The sequence below is a fragment of the Clytia hemisphaerica genome, unplaced genomic scaffold (assembly GCF_902728285.1).
Source record: "Clytia hemisphaerica strain Z4C2 unplaced genomic scaffold, Clytia hemisphaerica genome assembly, whole genome shotgun sequence".
Classification (NCBI taxonomy): Eukaryota; Metazoa; Cnidaria; class Hydrozoa; order Leptothecata; family Clytiidae; genus Clytia; species Clytia hemisphaerica.
This window is the reverse complement of record NW_027103633.1, coordinates 1,566,961-1,591,133: the sequence shown is the minus strand read 5'-3', so window position 1 is coordinate 1,591,133 and position 24,173 is coordinate 1,566,961. Positions and strand designations below refer to the sequence as shown.

At 34.7% G+C, this 24,173-nt stretch overlaps 2 protein-coding genes and 1 long non-coding RNA gene across 3 annotated transcripts; 2 read left to right on the top strand and 1 right to left on the bottom strand.

The window, feature by feature from the left end:
* Positions 1-4,002: 4,002 nt before the first annotated feature.
* LOC136802707 (uncharacterized) lies at positions 4,003-6,459 on the bottom strand. Its single transcript, XR_010846039.1, has 4 exons — positions 6,165-6,459; positions 5,043-5,163; positions 4,520-4,598; positions 4,003-4,125 (listed from the first exon to the last, which is right to left on the bottom strand). It is a non-coding gene; the product is annotated as an uncharacterized lncRNA (long non-coding RNA).
* Positions 6,460-8,241: 1,782 nt separating this feature from the next.
* LOC136802705 (cilia- and flagella-associated protein 144-like) lies at positions 8,242-14,055 on the top strand. Its single transcript, XM_067059461.1, has 4 exons — positions 8,242-8,398; positions 11,917-11,976; positions 12,806-12,909; positions 13,562-14,055. The coding sequence occupies exons 1-4, from the start codon at positions 8,269-8,271 to the stop codon at positions 13,673-13,675; spliced, it is 408 nt and encodes a 135-aa protein (XP_066915562.1). The 5' UTR covers positions 8,242-8,268; the 3' UTR covers positions 13,676-14,055.
* Positions 14,056-15,867: 1,812 nt separating this feature from the next.
* On the top strand, positions 15,868-24,173 carry LOC136802670 (uncharacterized). Its single transcript, XM_067059429.1, has 9 exons — positions 15,868-16,009; positions 16,799-16,939; positions 17,586-17,700; positions 18,481-18,654; positions 19,612-19,799; positions 21,381-21,491; positions 22,265-22,445; positions 23,132-23,308; positions 23,815-24,173. Exons 1-9 carry the CDS (start codon positions 15,887-15,889, stop codon positions 23,931-23,933), a joined length of 1,329 nt encoding a protein of 442 aa, XP_066915530.1. The 5' UTR covers positions 15,868-15,886; the 3' UTR covers positions 23,934-24,173.

Below are 24,173 nucleotides of genomic sequence, written 5' to 3'. Positions count from 1 at the left end.
AGGCCATATTGTTTCGAGAGACCAGTATGGGTACCTCTTAGGACAAAATGATTTTCTCAAAATTAATTCTCCCATCGATTTTTTACTCAGATATAAACTCGCCGACAGTGATTAAATCGGATACAGTTTCAATAAAGTTAATAAAACTTTTTTGGAGTTTTTCGGATGATGCAGGAGATGCTAATAAAAGTAAAGCTGTAGATAAAAGTTAAATGTTCTATGTAGGCTATGTAAGATTTGTTGAAACTATTATTTCATACATAGGTTACCTCATTCAGATCAGATTGATTGCCCGCTTGTTTATCACCCAAACCATCTCCGCCAGGATCCGAAAAGTGTAAACCCCGTGAAAACAAAAGAAATAAGTTCTTTTTTCTGGCCTAGAAGAGGTTAGAGCTTCGGCTTGTGTTGCTGTTGGGTTGTTTGTGGTGGGGATGGGGGATGGGTACAATAAAGGTCATAATATTTTGAGAATTTTGGTTATTTTAACGTTTTTCAAGATTTAAAGTTTCGGCGAGAAAGTCGATTTCGGGCTATCTCTTTAATTTAATCGAATATTTCAATTTGGAAGGGGTTATAGGATATATTCTGAGCCTTATTGGACTATTTTTGAGCTTTTGGATCCTCAGCTCCTAAGTCTCATGTTAAGTCTCATGTTAAGTCTCATGTTAAGTCTCATGTTAAGTCTCAGAGTTAAAACTCTACCCTTCCAACCTACTTTAGAGCACTTACAAATTGATTGTGGTTCAAAAACTTCCCGGTGTATTTCCCTTTTTTCTCAAATATTATGACTTTGATTGTTGTTTCTTTAATTGACCAATTTGCAGATCAATTATATATTTTCAAAAGATTTTGTAGAGCTACAAAAAACTCCTAAAACCCTCTATAACATATCAACTTCTGACGACCCGAGGAGGAGGGCTTGGGCGATAAAGGGGATACGGGGATGTGCCGCTAGTCAGGGTACCTTTTATCACCTCCACGAGTCCCACGTGTTCCTCGTAGGGTACCTTTTTAAGGAAATATGGAAAAAATATGTAAAATTTTGAAAATATTTTGGAATTTCAGTCCCATTCAGGCTCACTTTAAAAAAACGAGTTCCAAGTAAGGTCCGTTTTTCGAACTTCATCGGAATACACCGCCGTCGGTTGGCTAGGGTAGTACTAGTACTATATATATATATACCTCGTCCCCGTGTATCCCAGGCTTTATTTACGTTACTGATTGACGCCAGAGAATACCCTGGTGTAGCCTCTCAGAAGGGGAACATCTCAAAACAATACGTCATGAAATATTCTGACGTTACAAAGTTACACTGCAATGCAACGACCTCAAAAAAGAAGAACGAATGAAATCTGACGTTTTGTTTTTGAATTACGTAATCTTTCGCGTTCGAAAACCAGCCAATGCCACACGGCAGTTTCAAAACTCGCGCGGAGCGAATCTTTAGAATTTCGCGCGTATTTCAAAATGTAAACAACAATGCAATGACTTCATTCGAAAACCGGCGGCTGTCACGCCAACTTACCCTCCACTTTGGTGGAAAAAAGACTATAAATCAAACCAAAATGCAAATCTTTTTGTTTCTTTTCATAACTAAAGCCCTTAGCCATGATAATATGCAAAAAAATCTGGAATTTTTTTATTTTTTCCTTTGGAAATTGAGGATTTCCTAACAAGTGACGTAAATGGGCGCTCAGCCGATTTTCATCCTTTTCCCTGACCGATTAAGAAAAAAAGCGAATTTTCCTGGGAAAAGTGTTGGCTGTTCCTGAAAGACCATCCTTTTAGCTGCATTTTGCAAAAAGAATTAGGGTTGTATCATTTTTTTTCTAAAAGTTATCTCGAAAGTTCTAGACCAACCATTTCAATAAAAACACAAAAGTTTTGCCAGAAGATTCCACTATTTGTCGCCTTATTTGTTTACATGTGGCACTGCAACGGCTTCTTTGATCCACAACCCGCTCAAATTGCGTTGAAATTGAAATAGCATTACTCTTTGGTTTAGCCCCCACAATTTATCACAATAACCTACAAGATGAGCCAAAAACTGCTACTTTTGCCCTCAAAATATAAATGTGGAACTTTTAAGCAAAATACACGGAGCAGCCAGTGAAGAGCAAATCAGTGAGGGGGGTTGAGAAACACATGAAGAAAAAAAAGGTTTACCAGGGAACAATGCACAGATTCATATTTTCAATTACCTAGATCTTTTGATACATCATATCATAACATAGTAGTAACGTAGAAGGGTGAGGATAAGGGAGTCAAAAGGAGAAAACTGTGAATTTTTAATAATCAAGGGGGGGATGTAAGGTGCATATCTGCAGTTTTTCAGGACTCGGGTTCAGGCTTCAAGCCAATAAATTATACCCACTACCAGCACTTTTCTTACAAAACATGGCGAAAACATACTTTCTTTAGAAAAATATTTTCCTTATGTTTTAGCCAAATCATAAAAAACTAAGAAATTAGGGATGAAAAGGGTCTACAGGCGAAAACATTTTCAAAAAGGGCAGCATTATCTCAAATTATTATAGTGAGTCAACCATGATTTTTTATGAAACTTAAACAATGGACACAGTGGCCTTAATATTCTGTTTCTGGATTAATAATAGGTAAATTTGATTAGTTAGAGAATGAGAAGGTTTTTTTTAAGTCTGACAAAAGATAAGAATTATCATTCGAACTTTTATATATCCAAAAATATCGGCTAGTTCGAAACACGGGTCACGGGGCACGGGTTACGGGTCACGGGGCACGGGGTCACGGGGCAGCTCAGATCAAAGTAATTCAAACAGAAAATGTTTTAAAAACACTAAAAATTATCGAAAAAATCAATTTCAAGGAATTTATCCACGTATGAATATTTAAAACACTAAAACCTAACCACGTGCTTTCCACGTGCTTTCGAAGTTTGCGTCGTGTATAATGCAGACCAGAAAACACTGCAACATATTACATACATATAATAAGCTTATATTATCAATAATACACTTTTAGTGTTATATGCATGTTATATGTTATACGTAAGTAATATACATATTACAATTCCCATCGCCTGAAAAGCGAGCTTTCTCACGAAAATGATAGTACGGCTATTGTTAAATCATATCTCATTATATCCCCTCCATCACTATGAGTATGAATATAAAAACCACTATCTTGCAGCATTTAATCGTTTTAAAACATGTCAATCTATATCCAGTCACATGATTAGCATCCTATTGAGTATGAAAAAACATTTTGCTGTAAATTGGTTCAGAGGCCTTATATTTCATGATTTTGACAATATTTTTGTCATTCAATATCATTTTGTCAAAATTTGTGGGTGACATATTATTTAAAAATTTTCATGATAATACTATTCGTATATATTTGTTTCAGACATACTATACTAGTAGTATTAGTACTATTATATGTGTTATGTAGTACGTGTAATGAATTATACGTCATGATATCGTTATATTTTTTCCGGTCTGTAAATTGTATGCCCCGTGACCCGTGACCCGTGACCCGTACCCCGTAACCCGTGACCCGTGACCCGTGTTTCGAACTAGCCGCAAAAATATCAGGAAAGTAGACGAATCCCGGGGGGGTACTAGGTTTGCGAGGTGACGGGTATGTCCGAGCCAAAAATCGAAAATCGACCCTTTGAGAGACAAAATTTTGGTGATTTTGGGACCCTTTGAGAGACTTTTTCCTAAATTTTGGTCCATTTTTTCCAAAATTTTGGTTTGATTTTCACCAAATTTTGGTCAAAATTCTTGGAAATCGTGACCCTTTGAGAGAGAAATTTTTGATTTTTGTGATTTTGGGACCCTTTCAGAGACTAACTTTTGAATTTGTACCCCTTTGAGAGACTTTTGAGGAATGAGAAAAGGTACCCTTATGGCTCGCACATACCCGGCACCCATTTTGCCTAAGTACCCCCCCGGGAGACGAATGCAGTAGGACGTTTGTGGTAAAAGAAAGAAATCAATTTGAGGGTAAGAAGGCAAGTACTGTGACACATAAAAAGGACATTATTTTTTCTTCATAAAATTGATATTTCAAATTAGATATAAACAGAAAGCAAAATATTTTCTGATTCCACATGTGGTAGATGGTAGCTCATCAGAAAGCCTAAAAATTAAATAAATGAAATTATCACAAGCTTCTTAAAAGTGAGGACAGAATGAAAAAAGAGTGGGGTAACCTTTTAAAGAATCATATGTAGCAGGGGGGTTCATAAAAGATAATGTCGTTTTTTTAATCATTGACACCACTTCCAACCAGTTTTTGTGCTATTTTCATGCTATTCATGATATGCACCACTGCAATGTCTTCTGACATTACATCATGGACCCAATAGCTCATTGGTTGAAAGTGACGTAAAAGCAGTCAATACGTCACTTTCAACCAATCAGCTATTGGGTGGAACGGAAGACATTGCAATGGTGCATATCATGAATTGAGGAGGCATACAAACCAACCATGCTTAAAGATCAAATTTAGTACAAAAATGTAGGAATCTTACCATTTGTTGTCTGTCAGTGTAGCAGACCAATAATAAATTGATTCCACTTGGTTCGATTGTAGATGCATCAAGATCAAACCTGATAGAAATATTTGAATTGCATTAAGCTTTACACAAGGCAACAACTTTCCATCCACACTGGAACTTTTTCCATTGAAATATGAATAAAAGATTAAAATCACTATCCTGTCATTTTAAGAAGCTATATATTTCGAATAAGATTCAGACACTCTGCTCTGCACACTTTTTTCTATCGAACATGTATATGTTGTCACTACTTAAATATATAGATAGATAGATAGATAGATAGGTAGATGAACACATCTGTGTATATAAAAGTAATCTGAAATTCAAGAATGCCTCCTAATTGGTAAAAATGACTTGACATTTTAGGAAATAGAATGCATAATTATTGATCATAAACATTAGAATTTTGTACATGACCGAACATGAGAGAAAAAAGCCCAAAATGAAAAAACTTACAGCAATAATAAGCTTCAAATAATTTCAAAATTATTCTTACCCAAAAGGTATTGGTTAACTGCTAAGACAAGGATAAAATCCTTGCAGACAGACTTTGAATAACGTATTACGTGATGGGTTGTTAGTTTAGGTTAAAGTGGAGTTGTAACTTCTTGCATAGCCTAAGAAGGAAAAGTTATTATACTATTATACTAACTTTTTTCTATTCACTTTATCCTTGATAACCAAAATTAGACAGTACCTTCACAAATATTCAATGGATAAGGAGGCCCTTTAGTTAATGTTTTTATCTCGTGTGGCTTAAGGGGTCCCCAGCAGTTTGTGAATGTGTTTTTTTTGGTTGCGTGAACGCGTGAAAATTGAAAAACAATTCTGTGAATGGCGGGAATTAAAAACTTGCGTGAAAGAGAAAATTTACTTTTTGATTGAGTGAATGCCTGATTGTCATCTTTGCTTAGTGGTCAGAGAGGAATAATCCTTTTTCAATTAGTGATTCAAACTTTAATATTATTCCTTTCTCTAAAGAAGGGTGTCGGAATTAGACGAGGGTTAGACTTACGGTATTCGACCCACAGTTTCGCTGGAAGGTATTTATTATCAAAATATTGATCAACTAACAGTCCAGAACAGTTGATAGATAGCATGAACTGTGTGTGTTTTTCTAAACATATCCTTATACATTATATTCCCCTTTGTCTAAGTACCGGGTGTCATACTCAACTTAAGAACTAATTTTGGGTGCATCGCCGGTACAAGAATCACATAGCGATGAAGGGAAATGACCTCTAAAGTACTAAATTTTACCCAGATATCGTGAAAAAGGGTAACTTGCATCAGTGGAGGCTAACATGCATAGCCCTCAAATGAATGATGACCTGGCTGGTCATTACAATACAACTACGCAGCTCTGCTCGCAGCTCTACTCTACCATTTTTGTTTTGATTTATTTTTGTATTTTAATGGCCAGCTGGGTCTTTCATTTGAGGGCTATGCATGTTAGCCTCCAATGATGCAAGTTACCCTTTTTCACGGTAAGTATTCAAAACATTTTTGGAGCTTATCTTAATATTTCTAAATGATCTGCAGTAGGCTCAGTTAACTTTTGGGAGCAGATTGGAGGCTTGTTAGCACTGAGCTTGCACAGGAGTTTCTAAATACTCACCGTAAGTTTGGCGGAAAGTGACCTATCTTCCAAACCCAGTGACTTCTTGTAAAAAAATGATACAAATTTCATTTTTTCTCCAGCAGTTGCTTTCATGTCTCTTCTTTCCAGAAATGTATGACACCTAGCCAGGAAAATTCGCTATTTTAAACAATTCCATATCTAAAATAGTCAATGAAGCTCCAATTCTTCCGCCCAAACAAATGTACTCTGATAAAATTGGATTTTCTCGAGATTGCCTGGCTCTTTTCAATTTCTGTTTTCTGCTTCTGAACACAGGAAGTTGATGTCTTGAAAAGAATCATTCACGTTTCTTCGGGTGATTTGAAAACATTTCCTTTTCCATGGCTCAAAATCATGATTTTGAGAGGCTAAATAATAGCCTCGGGAACGTGGGCGGCCGCCATTATGAAAATCGAAAGTCAAAACACGCCCGATTTTAAGATTCGCTTACGAAACTGCCGTGGCCAGGGTATTATCTAGCGCTATCAGTAAGAATCAATCAAAAAGCTGACAATATTAATACGCAGGGATCGAGGTTGGTACTAGTAGTATCTCTATGACCAGAATTTTTTTCAAAGGAAATTTTATCTCGCTTGTGTCAATCTAATCACTGTAGAAAGGAAGAATGAAGAGCAAATATTACCATTATACTTAATGTCTAGCAGACTGTATCAGTATGCATGTTTACTTTACTAATACTATCGACGAATTCCTCCAGAAACCTCTAAGTGTAATTAATAGACCTTTTCATAAATTACGTCACGAACATCGCTTGCCTCGTTTTGAAGTTATTGCCAAGGTGATTACCTCCCAGTGGATTTTATTAGAACTACTTTCTATCTATAAAAAAATCATTTAATGTCTCAAGGGACATAATCACCATGGTAATTGTTTGAATACGAGGCAAGTGATGTTCGTGACGTAATTTATGAAAAGGTCTATTGAAACGAGTTTCAAAAGAAATCTTCTCCATGATTCCCAAATTTATATACACTTGGCTGATTTAAGACAATATAGTGCAAGTACGTCGGAAACATGCAAAGTAGTGAAGCGCTCGTTAATTGGAAACGAAATTACAATTAAAAATTTCTTCATCTGATGATAAGTTCGACAGGGTCTAAAACGGTCTATGGCTGCGTTTAGACCAACTGGCATTTGTAATTTGGCATTTGCTCACGAGGGAGTCGATTGTAATAGCTTTTCCATTGTATTTTCTGTCATGGCATTTAAGGAATAGTCTTTTTAGAGTCTTTACTGAAAAAGTGATTCCCTCAAGTTCAACTTTGACAGATCAAACAATGAAAAGCATGGAATTTCTCAAAAACTGCAGTCATTAAGACTGAAACTTTTTGCCGTAGGGCTAGCCTATGGCAAATCTTGCAAATTTTATAATCTATAGAAAGAACTGAATAAAAAACATGCAAATACTTTAAAAAATCACAAATGTAATTTTTTCTCTTTGTTTTGGTTCCTTTGTTTGATTTGAAATGCCAGAAAAGGGGATTCCTTTGCTCAAAATGGCATTTCAAATGCCAACGAAATGCCAACACGCTGGCATCAGACAAACCGAACAATTGCGCGGAACAATAGAATTCAAAAGAATACTGCAAGTAATTACAAATGCCAGACTGGTCTAAACGCAGCCTATGATAATAACAGTAATTAATTAATAAACTCAACCTCGTTCCCTGTACATTATCAGCTTTTTTATGGTTTAACTATATGACGCTAGATAATATTATCTGGCGTCCATCAGTAGTGTAAATAAAGCTAGCGATACACGGGCACGAGGTTGTAGTAAACTATTACTTGTGGTAGAGGTAATGTTACTTCGATGGAATAGAAATAAATAAACGAATCTTTATGTTATGATTATCTATCGCTAGATAATTTTCTCTGGCGTATCAATCAGTAACGTAAAAAAGCCTGGAATACGTAGGGAACGAGGTTGCCCCCTGCTATAAAAACATTCTCCTCTCGACTTTGCCTGCCTCGGCGATACCGCGCCACGCCCGCCTTCCGGCCCTTTCATCACCCGGACCGGGCGGAGATTGCTTTTAAAACAGCAGGGCGCTCAGCAACATAATGTAAACAAAACAAAATGGCGACCAAAAAGGAAGCAGCTCCTGTGAATTATGTCCATCAAACAGCAATAAACTTGGAGACCATTAAGAAAGAGCAGAAGAACCAGAAAATTTACACAAACTACAGTATAAACCCTTTCAAGAAAAGTAAGTTCTTAAAATATATACAAACACAGTTCAATACTGTTCAATATGATGCAATCAAAGAATTTTGACGAAAAAATTGTGTCTTTGACTTTGGTGGTTTTGTTCATATCCAATGCAATCTTTTTTATTCTTGGGTACAAAACAGAATGCCAGGATGATTTCATTCCTTAAATACAGTATTTCTTCAAAATAAACGTCTCCCTTTTTTGAAACGCCCCCTCAAACAGTTACATCAATATGCCTTCTTACCTGTCTTTAAAAATATCAATAAAAGTAATCAAGGAAAAGGACGCGAAAAAAAGACACAAGTGTGAGAACAGAGTAATCAAACTAGTTAGAAAAAGTACCATTAAAAGTCCTAAAAAATCAACCTGAATAATTGCAATCGAAATTCCAGAGAACTTCATAATTCCCCAAACAGCCTTAAATTACTATGTCAAACTCCCATCACATACATTTTACAATTACGTCAGAGTAGACTACGCTCGCCACCGAAGAGGTTTATTTAGAAAGGGTAATTATATTTATTGTTCGCTTCCTTTTTAAAGATTCACCGGGTTGGAAAAGTATAAATTTCTTTGTACATATTTTACCTACCCCAAATATTTAGGAGGCTGAGTTGTAAACGAATCATCAAGTTGAAACAAACGATAAATATATCAAGGTCTGTTTTATTTACCCCCTGGTGACTTAACAAAAGAGACTTAACTCTATGTTACAATCCAATTATTGAAAGTTGGTCTCTGCCTTTTTATAATGAGCGAGACATACGTTCTCTGATTACGCAATTTTCATATTGACATTTTCGAGGCATTTTGATGTAACTGTCAAATATTAACTCAAAGTTTGAGGAATAAGTTTTTAAAAAACAGCCAATTCAAATTCAAATTCAAATAAACACCTTTCATTTTTCCAAATTGAAAACTTGTGCTTTTGAAAGCTTTTTGTGAGTTAATTCATTCAGGGCGCATGAAAGTTTATTTTGAATAAAATCAATAATTAACTTGAAAACTGCCGTGAATTTTACGCTGATAATTTTCAAAAAACCGTACCAAGACGAAAAATAACCGTACCTCGCAAGATTTTTGGATGAACAGATAAAGTCACTTTCTGTATTTGAAGAAGCCTTTTACAGTATAGACCTAACTCTTCATACAGAAATTACGGGAAACGCACACATTTGGACTTCGATTTGTACCCTATGCTATGCTGCGTACGCAAGCACTTCAGCCAAAGTCCCCCAAAAGCAGGACAAAAATCTGTTTTTTCATTTCATCATTTCCATGGAAGTTGTTGGAATATTTACAAGACTCTTGACAGAGAATACTTTGTTTTATTTTCAATGATGCCAGTGCCGTTATTAATTTTCAGATCTGACATATTGATGTTTGTAAGTGCACTTTATAGTTTTGATTCCCATTAAAGAATCATATTCTGGTTTTCATGTTATTAGTTGCTGTTTTAGAGTTTTAGAGCTTTAGAGCTTTAGAGCTAGCCTGTTATAAATGTTTTCAAATATGTGAAAACATTTATAACAGAAAAGTGGAAAAGAAATTGGCTAATAGTGAGTAAAATTCACAAAATTGACCAAAACGTCAAAAAGCTTCCAGATATGGCAGTCCGAAAAAGATTCCGTATCCGGATGTTGATTAGGGGCGATGTCTAGGAGGGGCGTTTATTTGAAACAAGTAGCTGTAAGGAAGTATAATATAAGAAAAAACTTAGATATACGATGATTAATTTTACAGTACTCTTTTAGTATTTGGAACTGATTACTGATTACAGAATATTTGTACTCAAATAATAAGGGGTCACTCAGGGTCACTCCACAAATCGATTTTAGGTTAAAAAAATGTCAATTGACATTTAAAAAGCTAACCCACCCACTCATACCCCAAAACGTCAAACACCCTAAATCCCAAAAAATCAATGAAAAACTGCCTTTATCGCTGTTTCGTCAGCCTACTGTATCTTTCTTTTTTACTACAGACCGCACTATTTTAAATTTGAAATATAACGCTAACAGAGATAATTTCAAAACTTACTCAAAAATTCCCATAATTAATTATCTCTGTAATATAATAGTGGCAGAAACAGACGACCATCTGAAAAATTCAAGGGCTGTGCGGGCCATCCAACAAAGAGAAGACATAAATATTAGGCCGTTTGTTTTGGTTTTCAACAAAGCAACAAAAAAGAAACATGGCAAGAAGTACCATGAGAACAGGTAACTTGCATTAGTGGAGGCTAACATGCATAAATGAATCAAAATGAATGACCTGGTTAGTCATTAAAATACAAAGTTAAATCAAAAGAAAAATGGTAGAGTTGAGCTGCGAGCAGAGCTGCGTTGTTCATTTGTTTTGAAATTTTGCTGCTTTGATTGGTCAAGTCATTTGTTGGCTATGCAAGTTTCCTTCCACTGTTGCAAGTTACCCAACTTTGCGGTAACATTCTAGGTAACATTTGGCATGAAAAATCAATGTTTCTGGATTTTACAATTAAAACGTCAACAACCTTTGAACCACCCACCCACCCACTAATTTTCTAACCTAAAATCAATTTGTGAGTTACTCCTAATGAAAAGGCAAAATAAGGTTTCAATTACTTTATTAAAGTGACCACGGTTTACATTATTTAATAAACACCCCCTCCTTGAATAACGCCCCTCCATAAAATCACAAAATGTAATAAATAAACGCCTGGGGTGTTTATATTGAAAGTAATACAGTATTTATGATCACAAAAAGAAGAAATTTTCAGAACCGTGGAAGATTAGAAGAACTTTTTCTGCCCACCCCCTTGCCCTGCCTCATCGCCCGTTGGTATATACAGATATGACTGAATCCCGCACAAAGCTGTGCAATAATGATGTGAGTAGAACTCAAGTATTTTCTATAAAGATTTTTATAAATCTCAAGATTATTTTCCAGACTCGATCAATCAAACTTGTCAAACCAATCAAAGAACCGAACTGATCAAACTCCATCGAACTATTAAAGTTTGAGTAAAAAAATTAATCTAACTCAATTTTGAGTGTTCTATCAAGTTTGGTCGATGGGTTGCGGTTTGATCAGTTTGATAATCCAATTTTGTTTGACAAGTTTGTTGTGCTCCGCCGAATATCAGCTTCTGTTGAAAGTCAAATTAGAAATGTAAATTGGGAAATTGTTTCTGGCGACAGATTGAACTTTTATCCTGTATCCTTTCGACACCATCACCAGGGCGGTACCTAGCGGTTTACCATGTGGCTGTGAGCAAAACCTTGACAGAGGAGCTACAGACTTTGTTCATGATAGACAAAACATCTAGGTACACAATAATCCTTAAGTCTGGGAACCATTGAAATGGTGGTAGCTGCGTGTCGCGATAAAAAGTTTTGCAAGTGAGGGAAGAGGTGAGGATTGGAAATCATCATAAACTAATTGAACTTTTTACTGGAGGAAGTAATCAAACTCCTATTGACTTCAAAAATTGTGAGTGTGAATGATACAATATTTCATTTTTCTTCATTTTAGTGTATACATTGTCAGGAAAACCAAATTCATTGCACGATTCTGCTGATGGTGAAGAAGATGGTCAGTTCCTTTAATTGTATTTTGTATTTTGACTTTAACCATTATTAAGTTCATAGATAAAAAAAGCTTTGACAACTATATACTTAAAATAATGTGAATCTCCAAGCCAAAATATGATAAAGTACCTGGAAACTGAATATTCACTAAAAAAGGGTTTGGTTAATACATGTGCGTTTTTTAATAATTCAATAACCAGTCCTAGAAAAGCCTTGATCTACTGATTGACTTCTTTGTTTAAGAAAAACTTGTTTACATTGATACCTATATACATACACTATGAATAGGTCAAAATCACACTTTTTTTAATAAGAATAACTTTATAAGATAATTATGATGAAACTAACCAAATAAATTGAGAACATGCTAAGAAAAGCACCATCATGGAATTTGGCAACTGACCTTTAGAATGTGGATTTTACCTATAAAATGTCAATTATCCCCAAGTGATAGGCTAAAAACTTTCACAAAAATGCCAAATCTTTGCTTGAGGTATACATTTTGGCTTGGTTGGATCCTAACCTAAGAATACTGTAGGAATATTTTAGAATGAATTTCCTTAGAAGTTAAGATTATCCATGATGAAATGGAAAAATGACATTCTTTTAAAAAAGCATGTAAATGGCCTTACATTACACCATGATCATATCTGTTTGCAGGTGGTATACCCTGAGAAACAACAGTCAGCTAAATATTGTTTTAACAAAGGGACAACAAGAACAGAAAGTTATAAAATTAGATGTCCCAAATGAATAGTTTTATTTATGATATATTCTTAAAATATTTCTTTTAAATTTATATCAAATTTCGCATGATCACAATCTTCTTTTAGATGATTTTTTGCAAGTAATCAAGAGAGCCAATCAAACGCCAGTGGAGAAATTTGAATTCCCACAAACAGAGGCACAAGAAATTGGCTGGTGCACAAAACCATTGGTAAGGTCTCAATTCAACCAACGACTTCAACTACATAATAAGTAACAGATATTATTCACATATTAAATTAATTGAATATTAAAAATGAGCTTTTTACTTCAGGGAACTTTTAGATAAGATTTTGTTAGTGTGCAATTGGTTTTATAAAAAACAAAATTAACTGAAGAGTTTTGCTCACTTCAAAAAGAGGGACTGGATTGAAATTTAAAGATATTTTTGTTTATCATATATCGTAAATTCTTACAATATATGGCACATTAGCCTGATGAGCAGAGTAAATATTTCAAGTCCTAGGTCATTTAATCTGCCATATTGGCTGATGTCAAGCCCAAACTATTCTATGTTCTTCTCTTAACTTCTTCTAACTACTTCCCATATAAATGAAGCGTGTCCAGTTTCAGAACTAACTTGCCATGATTTTTTCAATTTTGTTTTGAAATTCAAACGTTCAAAAATTTAAATTAAGGTACAGTAAATTAAAAAACAACATGACGGACCAGTTGACTTCAAAAATGGACACTTAATGGACACACTTCCTCAGGAAATTTGTAAGCAGTTATCCCATCTAGTGTGTAAAGGAATATGATATCTGTGGCTCATCCTTATTTTGTATTATTTTTATTTTCACATCTGCTCTGATTAATCACAATAGATTGTTCAACCGAAAGACGATGCACGGCTACACCATCCCAAGAAACATTCTGAAATCACCAAATTCATGGATGCCTACTGGAGACAAAAAGAACAATCTGAAAATCTAAATTAAGTTTTTTTTCTGGTTTTTAAATTATACTCCTTTTATTATTATTATTTTTTTAAATTGTATATGATTTTATTTTTGTAGTGATAATAATTTTTTTTATGAGGTATTTAATGAATATGTAGTCAAACTATGGTGTGTATATGTAAGCTTTTATTTGTTCTTAATAATGTCTCACAAATTGTAATCGTTTTTTTCATTCCCAGCTGAAAGTTTGGAATTTTTCAATTTTATAAATTATATGTGTATAAAAAAATTTACAGAGCTCCTGCTCGTCAATGACAGTACATTATCTTCCTTAGGGAAAACTATTTTATGAAATAAATTTCACTATTATTTTGAAAATATATTGATGATTGATTTTTTTCCTTCAAAGTCAATTGTGACAGGTTTCTCTCTTTACTTTTACCTCATTTTCCAAAGCCGAGAACATATCAAGAATATGAAAATTTCATCATAAGAACCATTTTGAATGATTTCTTGGTGCAAAAAAACTGTTTTGGCGTCTTTCTTGCGACCACCTTGATTTTGTCTCTTCACAAAATGAACTACTATTTTCTTAATAAAGCTATGAATCAATCTTTGCCTAAACGGTTTTGTTTTTAAGTAAGAGTGATATCGTTTGCTTACTTACGTTTGCTTTGATATTGAATTGACACGGGAATGGAGCAAGATTGGTCAGGAAGAGAAAAAGAAAAACATTTTGTTTTGCTTATTTCAGCACAATATAACAATATGCAGACACTGTCCCGATATGAAACATGTGTCTAATATGAAACGGGAACACTTTATTATGTAAAAATAAAACCTTTACAATCCTATGGTCTTAGATGGCATTTTTTAAAAAGCAGACAAAGCCTTCTTAACTTTGTTGCTCTTATTCAGCATAAGACCCTTGAAAATATAAGTAATAGACTTTGATTGTGCGTAATATGTGTATTGTTTGAAACGTAAACAAAATAGTTTGATCATATTGTAAGTTTGTACCATTTGTTACAATTTTTACCAACTGTTTAAATGTTTTTTTTCTTCATATTTTTAGTTATTATTTTCTTTTACTGTAGAAAGAAAGTAAGTTGGTTTGTTTATTTTTATTATTTATTCTACTAATTCACGTTTTTCTAAGAACATAAGGCTTCGATGGTAAAAATATATAGGTACAAATTGAGAACATTTTAGGGCTTTGCGGACTCTAAAACACGCAATTCAATTTACTTAGGACTTTAGAAAATACTATCAAAATGGTGAAAATAGAAACATTTTAGCATTGTGCTCCCTCTGAAAATTAGTAACTGTCAAACATCATATAGGCCAAAATTTTAAGAACATATTTTAGGCTTGAAAAACTAAAAAAATTAAGAACATCAAAGGTCTTATAAAGTTTAAGATAAAAAACTTGTATTTTTCTCCAATGTTTTTATAGTAAGTGTGCTCTATTTTCGTCTTTCTTATGGCAACCATGTCAGTATAATTGAACTATTCCCTGCTACGACATCATTACTATAAACGATCTTTTAAAAAATTTGGCACTCCTTGGCACTGAAAACTGGAGCTTTACTTCTTACTAATTAAAGATTGGGCTGTTCCATAGAATTTCCATACAGGGGGATGGACGAACCTTTTAAAGGCATAGAAAGATTTTTAGAAATGTGTTAATACCCCCAGGAAAATGTCAACATTTGCATAATAACCCTTGGTAAAATTCTTTTCATATCTTAAAAGTCAGTCTTTTGCCCCCTGGAAATTTTAAAACAACCTTTTACCCCCTGGAAAAATGAAAAAGTACTTTTTTATACCCCCTGGAAATTATTCTCTGATAAACCTCTGGAAATGTTCGTCCAGCCCCCCCCCCTTGTTTGGATATATAATGGAATGGCCCATTGCATCTACAAGATTTCCATTTTTATTGATCTTGTTTACACGTTTTTTTTTTTATAAGAACGTCAAAAATTTTCGAAGCCTTCGGATGTTCTTAGTTTTTTGGATTTGAAGCCTAAAAATGTTCTTAAAATGTTCTTATTTTCAGCATTTTTTGAGCATTTTGATGTAATTTCTTAAGAAAATGCATGTTTTTAAATCTCCCAAGCCTTAGAATGTTCTTAGAATGTTCTTAAATTTTTGGGCCTCGAAGCCTTATGTTCTTATATAGTTTGTTCTTATAAAAAAAACGTGTATTCCCTTTGCTCTCTTCTAGAATAGTAAAAAAACACAACCGTGATGAAATTGTATAGTTTCTTGATGATTTCCACCATCTTGGCTTTACACCAACAAGGGTGTTATGCACGTGGCCGGGGTGGAGCATTTGCAAGTTATACAGAGCGTATGAAACACAATTTGAGGGTGAGTAGATAAAGAACTTTCATTTTTATGGAAGGGATAATTAGATGGTGAGAGCCTCAGAACTCTCCTCTGGTCCTGAGAGTAAAACCCTTAGAGATATAACACAATTTGAAATTTCTAAATTGGGTTCTTACGTTGAATTTTTTTTGTTTTCTTGCAAAAATCCAAAAGCTTGTATTAGCGCTTCGTCGTGCAAACCTCATGATTAGTACTTCTCTCATTTGACCGAAATTCAATCCCACAATCCTTTTCGTCTTAATTTAAAAGTCATAAAAGTTATTACTTTTTCTTTGTAATTGAATGTAATTTGCGTGCAAGCGTAATAAATGCAAAGGGTGATGGGATTGAATTTCAGCCAAACATGAAAATCAATGTCTATTTTTAGATTCGCGACGGTATGCTATTACAGTGATACCTCGACTTTGAAAAATAGTTATGCAAATTTATTTTGAAGTTTTGCTTTAGGATAATAGAATGTCAAGTACATCTCAAACAGTCTGATTATCCCTTTAAACTGTAGGTATTGGGGTTTTTTCATATTGTGTCTTCAAACAATTTTCCATAGAGGGTTGCTGTTTAAAGTACAATATAGTGTAAAATACAATTATAAGAGCTATAAAATGCTCTGCTACAAAAGCTTGATCTTAGGTATGGATATCTGTATGATATTATTTACCAAAGAGTTTCATTATATATAATAAATTGGGTCCGTCTAGGTTGTTCTTTTTAGGTAAGGGGCCCCTATCATTAATTAAATGTTTTAATGATCTCTTATTTCCCTGTTTTTAGATTTCTTCCATCGGCGATGCTTGTAAATTCACTTCATATTATCCAGGAGGTGCTAAAGTCACTATTGACAATGTTGAAGTACCAGTTGCAAAAGTAGAATCTAAAGGATTGTACACTATCTTTGTTGGTAGTGAGGAAGAGGTATGCTGTATCCAATTTGCATATCAACCTCGTCCCCGTGTATCCCAGGCTTTATTTACGTTACTGATTGACGCCAGAGAATACCCTGGTGTAGCTTCTCAGAACGGGAACATCTCAAAACAATACGTAATAACAAATCTGATGTTACAAAAGTTACACTGCAATGCAATGGTTTCAAGTCCAGGAACAAATGAAATCTGACGTTTTATCTTTGAATTACGTAATCTTACGCGTTCGAAAAACAGACAATGCCAGGGTATTATCTAGCACTATCAGTAAGCATCAAAAAGCTGACAATGCACAGGGAGCTTAAATGCTTTAGATTAGTGCAAGCTAGTGTTATTTATGATATGCACCATTGCAATGTCTTCTGACATTACATCAAAGACCCAATTGCTGATTGGTTGTAAATTAGTCAATACGAAGATTGACAAAAACTTTGCAGTTATAAAACTTAAAACCTGTTCCCAAAAAATTGTCAGGTCCTTACTTTTTCAAACATTCCTTGGAAAGATAATTTTTAGGTGCTTGTTACAAGCTTCTACAGAATTTTGTATAGAAAAACTTTCTGAACAGACTTTAGCATGGAATCGACGTCAAAAGCCTAATCGCAATTTTTAATACTTATCATTTATGTTATCCATAGATGGGAGCTCTTGTATCGGAGACATTATCAAAAGCAGGCTTAGCATCGACAGCTGTCGCCACTATTCAACATATCAAAGAGATTTCAAGACTTGCCAACGTTAACCCTACCCTTAGTAAGTAGTTTCATGGCCTAAATTTCTACCTGTCTGTAAGGTGAAGCCTTGTCTATACACAGACCCAGTATCTACGGCTAATTCGTTGCTGTAGAGGGTCGTTTGTCATTGTTTTGTCTCATTTGAGATTTTTCAAACCGACCGCTGCGATGGAGTGTTGGTGAGAGAGGGGAGACGACGAGAGAAGTGTAGCTATCTATAAATCATACTTCATCGCAGAGGTCTCCGTACGAGAATTTTTTATCAAACAAACAATGTGTACTACGTAGCGATAAACGTGAAAACGCTGTACATATTAATCATGTGATAAAGTTTGGATTATTGTTAAAAAGAACTGTTGGTAACACTTTAAAGGTTTTATTTTTACACGAGTGCTCCCATTTCATATCAGACACATGTTTCATATCAGGACAGTATCTGTCTTTTGTTATATCGTGCTGATATAAGCAAAAATATGTTTTCCTTTTCCTCTTTCTGACCAGTCTTGCTCCACATTCATTTCAAAAAGCTTTACTACGGTGGAGGTATAAGGACTAAGGTTCTAATTTTACTAGAGACTAACCAGCTGAGGACGACGGTAAATCAGCACTTTTACCGTCCTCGATATTGCGGGTCAGAAGTGCGGTTTATTCCAAATTGATACTCTACCGTCCTCAAGAGTAAATACATAAACTCGATAATAAGAATAAGGATGGCAGAAAGTCGGCCATAAAAAGTAGAGCTGACTTCACAAATATTGCAAGTTTTATATTAAAACGTTTGTTGTTGTTGTTTTTTCAGCCGTCTTTACCACGATGATAAACTTGGCTTTCCCGTCAACCACCACCGATGACGTTTTAAAAGCGACAAATGACGCCCTTCTCAAACTAACCAATCAGATGAATCAACAATTCGAGAATGCTAAATTGTATATTGATGAAAAGGTTTTATCAACCAAAAAACAAGACTTAAGGGGTTTGTAGCTTGAAATTGCGAGCACAGTGGAGACTCCTTAACTCGAACCTTCATAACTCGAACCTCCATAACTCGAACCTCCATAACTCGAACCTCCATAACTCGAACCTCCATAACTCGAATGTCTCCTAAACTCGAACAATGTTCCTTGTCCCTTCAATTAACAATGACTTACATTATTACACAAATATTACTAGGCAAGTATTCAACGACCTTGAAATTAACACGCAAAAATTAACATGAATTTTATTATTTCTTTCCAGGGGTTTTAATTAAGGGTGTTTTTATTAACACGAAATTTTTCAAATCGTGTTAATAAAATGACTAGTAATATTAGTGTAATAAGGTTCATTACTCCATAACTAGAAAAAATTTGTATTCCCATGCGTGCTCGAGTTACGGAGACTTCGCTGTATAGTGATATTTTATGTAATATCTTTATCACTTTATCACGTGAATAGATTGCCCTAAAAAATTTTTTTAGCTTGATAGCTTCCTAACGTCCAGATTGACTAAGTAATGATATTTTTTCTGAAATTCTGTCATAAGTGGTCTATGGTTAGTTTGCTTATGAGTCTACTTCTGTTTTCGCTGCTAATATGAGTATTCAAAATGGTATTGCGTTAAATAAAAAGCATATTGTCTTAAAGGCTTGAGGACACGAGAAGTTTTTTTCGCGTTGGTGCAATGCAACATGCTCCATTCCACCAACCTGAAATGCTTTCTCGTGTCTCCACCCCATTTTTCTTTCTACCAATAAAAATTAAATCTCACTTTTGTCCCTGGGACAATGGATTCGAATCAATTTTGTCCCATGAAGCAAAAAAAACAAAAACAAGAGACACGTTCTTTTTTTCTTGTGATGTTGGAATGGAGCATTTTGCATTGCACCAACGCGAAAAAAGCTTCTATTGTCCCCAAGCCTTTCGTATAGCTATAATATTTCAATATTTTCAGAAAAATTGGATAAGATGAGGTCACAATTAAAGATTTGTTTCCAACGAGATCCAACAAATTATGTGGAATGTCTCGCTGAGAAACATGATGATTTTCGAAGTGATAAGTCAGTATTTTTCAAGTACAAAGAAGAATTGAAAAAACAAGCAGAGAAACCGCTACCTTCTTTTGATGTTCACATGTTAGAGGTATGCTGTTTTTTTCTCTGAAAAGTCGGTCTTTTTTTAACTAAAATTTTGAACCTAATGTAAAAAATAACAACTTTTTTAGGAACATTTCTCTTAACCCTATTAGCCCTAAGCTTTTTTGACTTTTGTATCCCCAGGGGGGGGGGTAGAATCTAAAAAAAATTTGATGACGTCATTTAAAAACCGATGACGTCATCACAAAATTTCCACCTGTCAAAAAAAAGCCCAAATATATGGTTTACAAAAGTGTCTATTCCAGTCGAACAAATAAAGATTTTTAGATTCTGTTTCAAGATTTTGAAAGGTAAAAGGCAGTTCTTTAATATAATTGCCGGTTTTGCAATTTCCATGAAGAGTTTTTCTTAAGATCTATGCTGAAGATGAGCAAGATATTCAAAATTTGATGACGTCATAAATGATGACGTCATCATTTTCAAAATTATTTTTTTGATTTTTTAAATTTGTATTGTCAATGCCTATCACGTGTCAAAATGTGAAAATGATTGAATAAATAGTTTAGAAGTTATCAGCACTTTAAAATTTTGAGTTTTAAGCCATTTTAGCTGGGTTTTATGTCATGTTTCACAATGAAGTCATAAAACCTGATCTGGACAACCTATGATCCTAAAATTTTGCACAAGTACTCTTAATAAGATTTTATTAAAAGTCAGAAAGTTTTAAGTCGTTTAAAAATTTTTCTTTGAGATATAAACAAAAGAACTCTAGCGATTCTACCCCCCCCCTCTGGGGCTAATAGGGTTAAACCATCAAGTGGCACCAACGACTTGTGGCACTTATTATTGCATAGTCTAGCAAGCTAGACGACTTGTTCAGACATAGTAGAAATAAAGCAAAATGTAATGGATGGAACAATTTAAGTATACAAACTTCCGTAACAATAATCGTATTATCATATAACGCCTATACTACTGTATTACACGCATTATAAACGACTACAGTTATGAGATCGCCCGATTTTTTCGGTCCTGTGCCAGTACACGTTTTTTTATAAGAACAACCAACATTTTTGAAGCCTTCGGATGTTCTTAAGTTTTTTATTTTTAAGCCTAAAAATGTTCTCAGAATTTTCTCATTTCACCATTTCACCAGTATTTTTGTCCATTTTCCTAAGAAATCGAGTGTTTTAGATGTCGGCAAAGCCTAACTTTCCTAAACTTTCTTAGCATGTTCTTTATATTTTGGATATGGCAGCCTTATGTTCTTCTAAAGTTTGCTCTTATAAAATAAATATATGTAGATCCGGAGATATTTCTTTTAACCCCCCAAATAGAAGACCAAGTCAAGATCATCATTTTTTTCTAAGTTTGGGCGTGTACGGCATTAGAAATCAAAATTAATATCTGAAAATTTGCATATAATTTTTTAGATTTTTTAGTATATAATTTTCTCTTACCCTTTTGCTAAATTTGTTCTTTATAATGTTCCCAAAAAGCGTTTATCTAGATTAGCCTTTTTGAGGCTTGGACGGAAATTTAAAGTATCATTATAATCGTCCTTGATTGCAAGGAAAAAGTGTGCTCTTGCATGACGTCTAGACCGCTACATTATTTCACTTTACAGGCAACAGTAGTGACAGCTCGTGAGTACGTCATGGAGTACTTTCTCATCACAAAACTTATTCTTGATGGTATGAAAGAAGCATCAAATGAAAAAGAACTTATGGCTAAAAATGTAAGTATGGTTATTTCTCTACTTCAGTTGAGCTAAAATTGGCTGTTCCAGAAAAAATTTGAATATGGGGGGTGTGAGAAATAACATTTTTTGGAAAGTCCCCCCCTCCCCCGGACATTGTGACTTTTGACCCCTGGACAAGTATTAGTTGACCCCATGGACAGTCAAAATTATCCTCAAACAGAGCAAAATTACCCCCTGGACACTATATCCCCCCCCCCATGTACAGACATTTTCTGGAAGAGCCCAATCTAGGAAAGTCTGTGTCTGATAGATAGAGTCGATATTTTAAGTGGACAGCCTAGAAATCAAGTACTTTTAGACAGTCTTTCGATTGCTTTTACAGGGTTTAGGCCAACTGGCTTGGCTCTCTGGTAACAAAATGGATCTTTAGGAGGAGCGGAGATTCGAACCACGAACCTCTGGGGGCTATGAGGCGTTGACACCTTGACCACTTGGCCATCATTTCACTGCATAGGTTTATAAAGCCCGAAGGGCTAAATGTCGTGCTTTAAGCCATCGCAGTCAAAAAAAATGAATATCGGCATAAATATTGTTGCCATTGTTTTCGAAAACCCACGAACCTTCAAGATTGGTCAAGAGCTGAAATTCTATTGTAATGTCATGTGACCTAGGTAGGATTTCCTACCTAACCACGGCACACTTTTCAGCAAAAGTACGCCATTTAATCTAGCCCTTCCGGCTTTACAAATCTATGTTCCACTATCTTTGCCTGTGCACAGGCTTTATCCGATACCTTATTTCTCTTTTAGTATTTCTTGAGAGCTTTGAAAGAGGACGCAACAGCCAGTATTGATTATTTCGAAAACGTTATCGAAGCGATCAGACACGATTACAACAGGTTGAATTGTGTAAAAGGTGAAAACATGAAATGTGAACCAAAACAAACGTCTGGTGATTTGACAACCATGGAATGCACGTGTCGTTATTTAGGTAAGTATTCATCCATTCATTTTTTTAGTCTCACTCACTCCACCTCACTCACTCATTCATTTTACGTTCGTTCGTCCTTTCGTTATCCACTCATAAATCATTCCCTCGTATATCATTGATTAGTGAGTTTTTGTATGTGTGTTTTTCTGCGGAGACGGTTAGCTTTTAATGTGTTTAGATCCTGATTGACTGAGATCAACGGTACCGTCTCGATTTTTTTGGGTCAGAACTGCGGGTCAGAACTGCGGGTCAGAAATGCGGGTCAGAAATGCGGGTCAGAACTGCAGGTTAGAACTGCGGGTCATAACTGTGGGTAAGAACTGCAGGGTTGTTCCAAATCGGTTCAGTAACCCTACCGTTCTCAAAAGTGCAATTAAATAAACTTGATATTTATTCATTAAGACTGTTAAGAAAGGCTGTGATTCAAACAATTTTCATGGTGATCATATCCCTTGCGACATTAAATGGTTTTTTATGAATAGAAAGTAGTTGGCAATAAAATCCGCTGGGAGTTAATCACCATGGAAATAATTTTAAAACTAGGCAAGTGATGTTCGTGACGTAATTTATGAAAAGGTCTATTGGTTCTCATTTGACAACCGCTTTCACCAAGGATGTTATGAACCCCTGATGGGCGTGGTATGGATGTAGTTTTATCTTTTTATCATTTAAATTCTTTTTCATAGGGAGCAAGGATGTTTGTAAGGTTACCATCGAAGAAAACAGCGATCGAAGTGCTACGTCAGATGGAAGTTACATTTATATTGAAAATTCAAAGTGGAATGGTGATAAAGATACTGAATATCTTTCCAACGAAAATATCAAGAAATTGGAAGAATTGGAACAAGTATACCGTGATCAATGTAAGTTCTGTCACATGCTCCAACGTCCATATAACGTTGTGTCAACGTTTATTTGATGCTCCAGCGTCTATATAACGTTAGATGAACGTGGAAACAACGGTGTGTGTCAGCTGGGCAGAGCCTAATTCGGAGTATCCTTTTTATTCGCCAATAGGCTCTTTTGTATTTTCTTGATGATTTTCTTGAGGGTATTTTTATCCATCAAAATCTATCCTTAAATATTTTCAATTTCTTTCTCAGCTTGGGTTTGGAAACTTTATCGCTTTAATTTTTAAGTCTTTTAAAATTTTTTCTATTATCAAAATAAAAAAGATATTCGAAGATCTCTTCTTATTCTTCTAAATTGTAATACCTACCCGATTTATTCGATCTCTTTCCAAATATGACCACTTATTCTAAGGCTTGACAAAATTGACCAATTATCGCTCTTGAAACTGATTAGAAAAGTAAAACTTTCTTCTCTGTCCATTAATTCGTTTGTCAATTTTCATTCTTCATACTTACAGCTACGCAAGCAATCAGCAGATACTGGGCTGAACAAATCGGTGTCTTTTTTCAAGTTTTCCGATCTATCGCCGATTATGCTGAAAAAGAATCGAAACTGGTCGACCAAAAATTACGATAGTTGGCTTTTGTCGTTAAGGTACCTTTGGTTTCCTTCCATTTTTAATAATTTATCTATCTATCTATTTATATATCTCTAATAACAAACATAACATCCTTTAAGTAGAGTAAATTCCGCGTTAAAAATCTAAATTTTCGCGAATCAGCTTCACACATACACGTTTTTTTTTTTATAAGAACGTCAAAAATTTTTGAAGCCTTCGGATGTTCTTAGTTTTTTGGATTTGAAGCCTAAAAATGT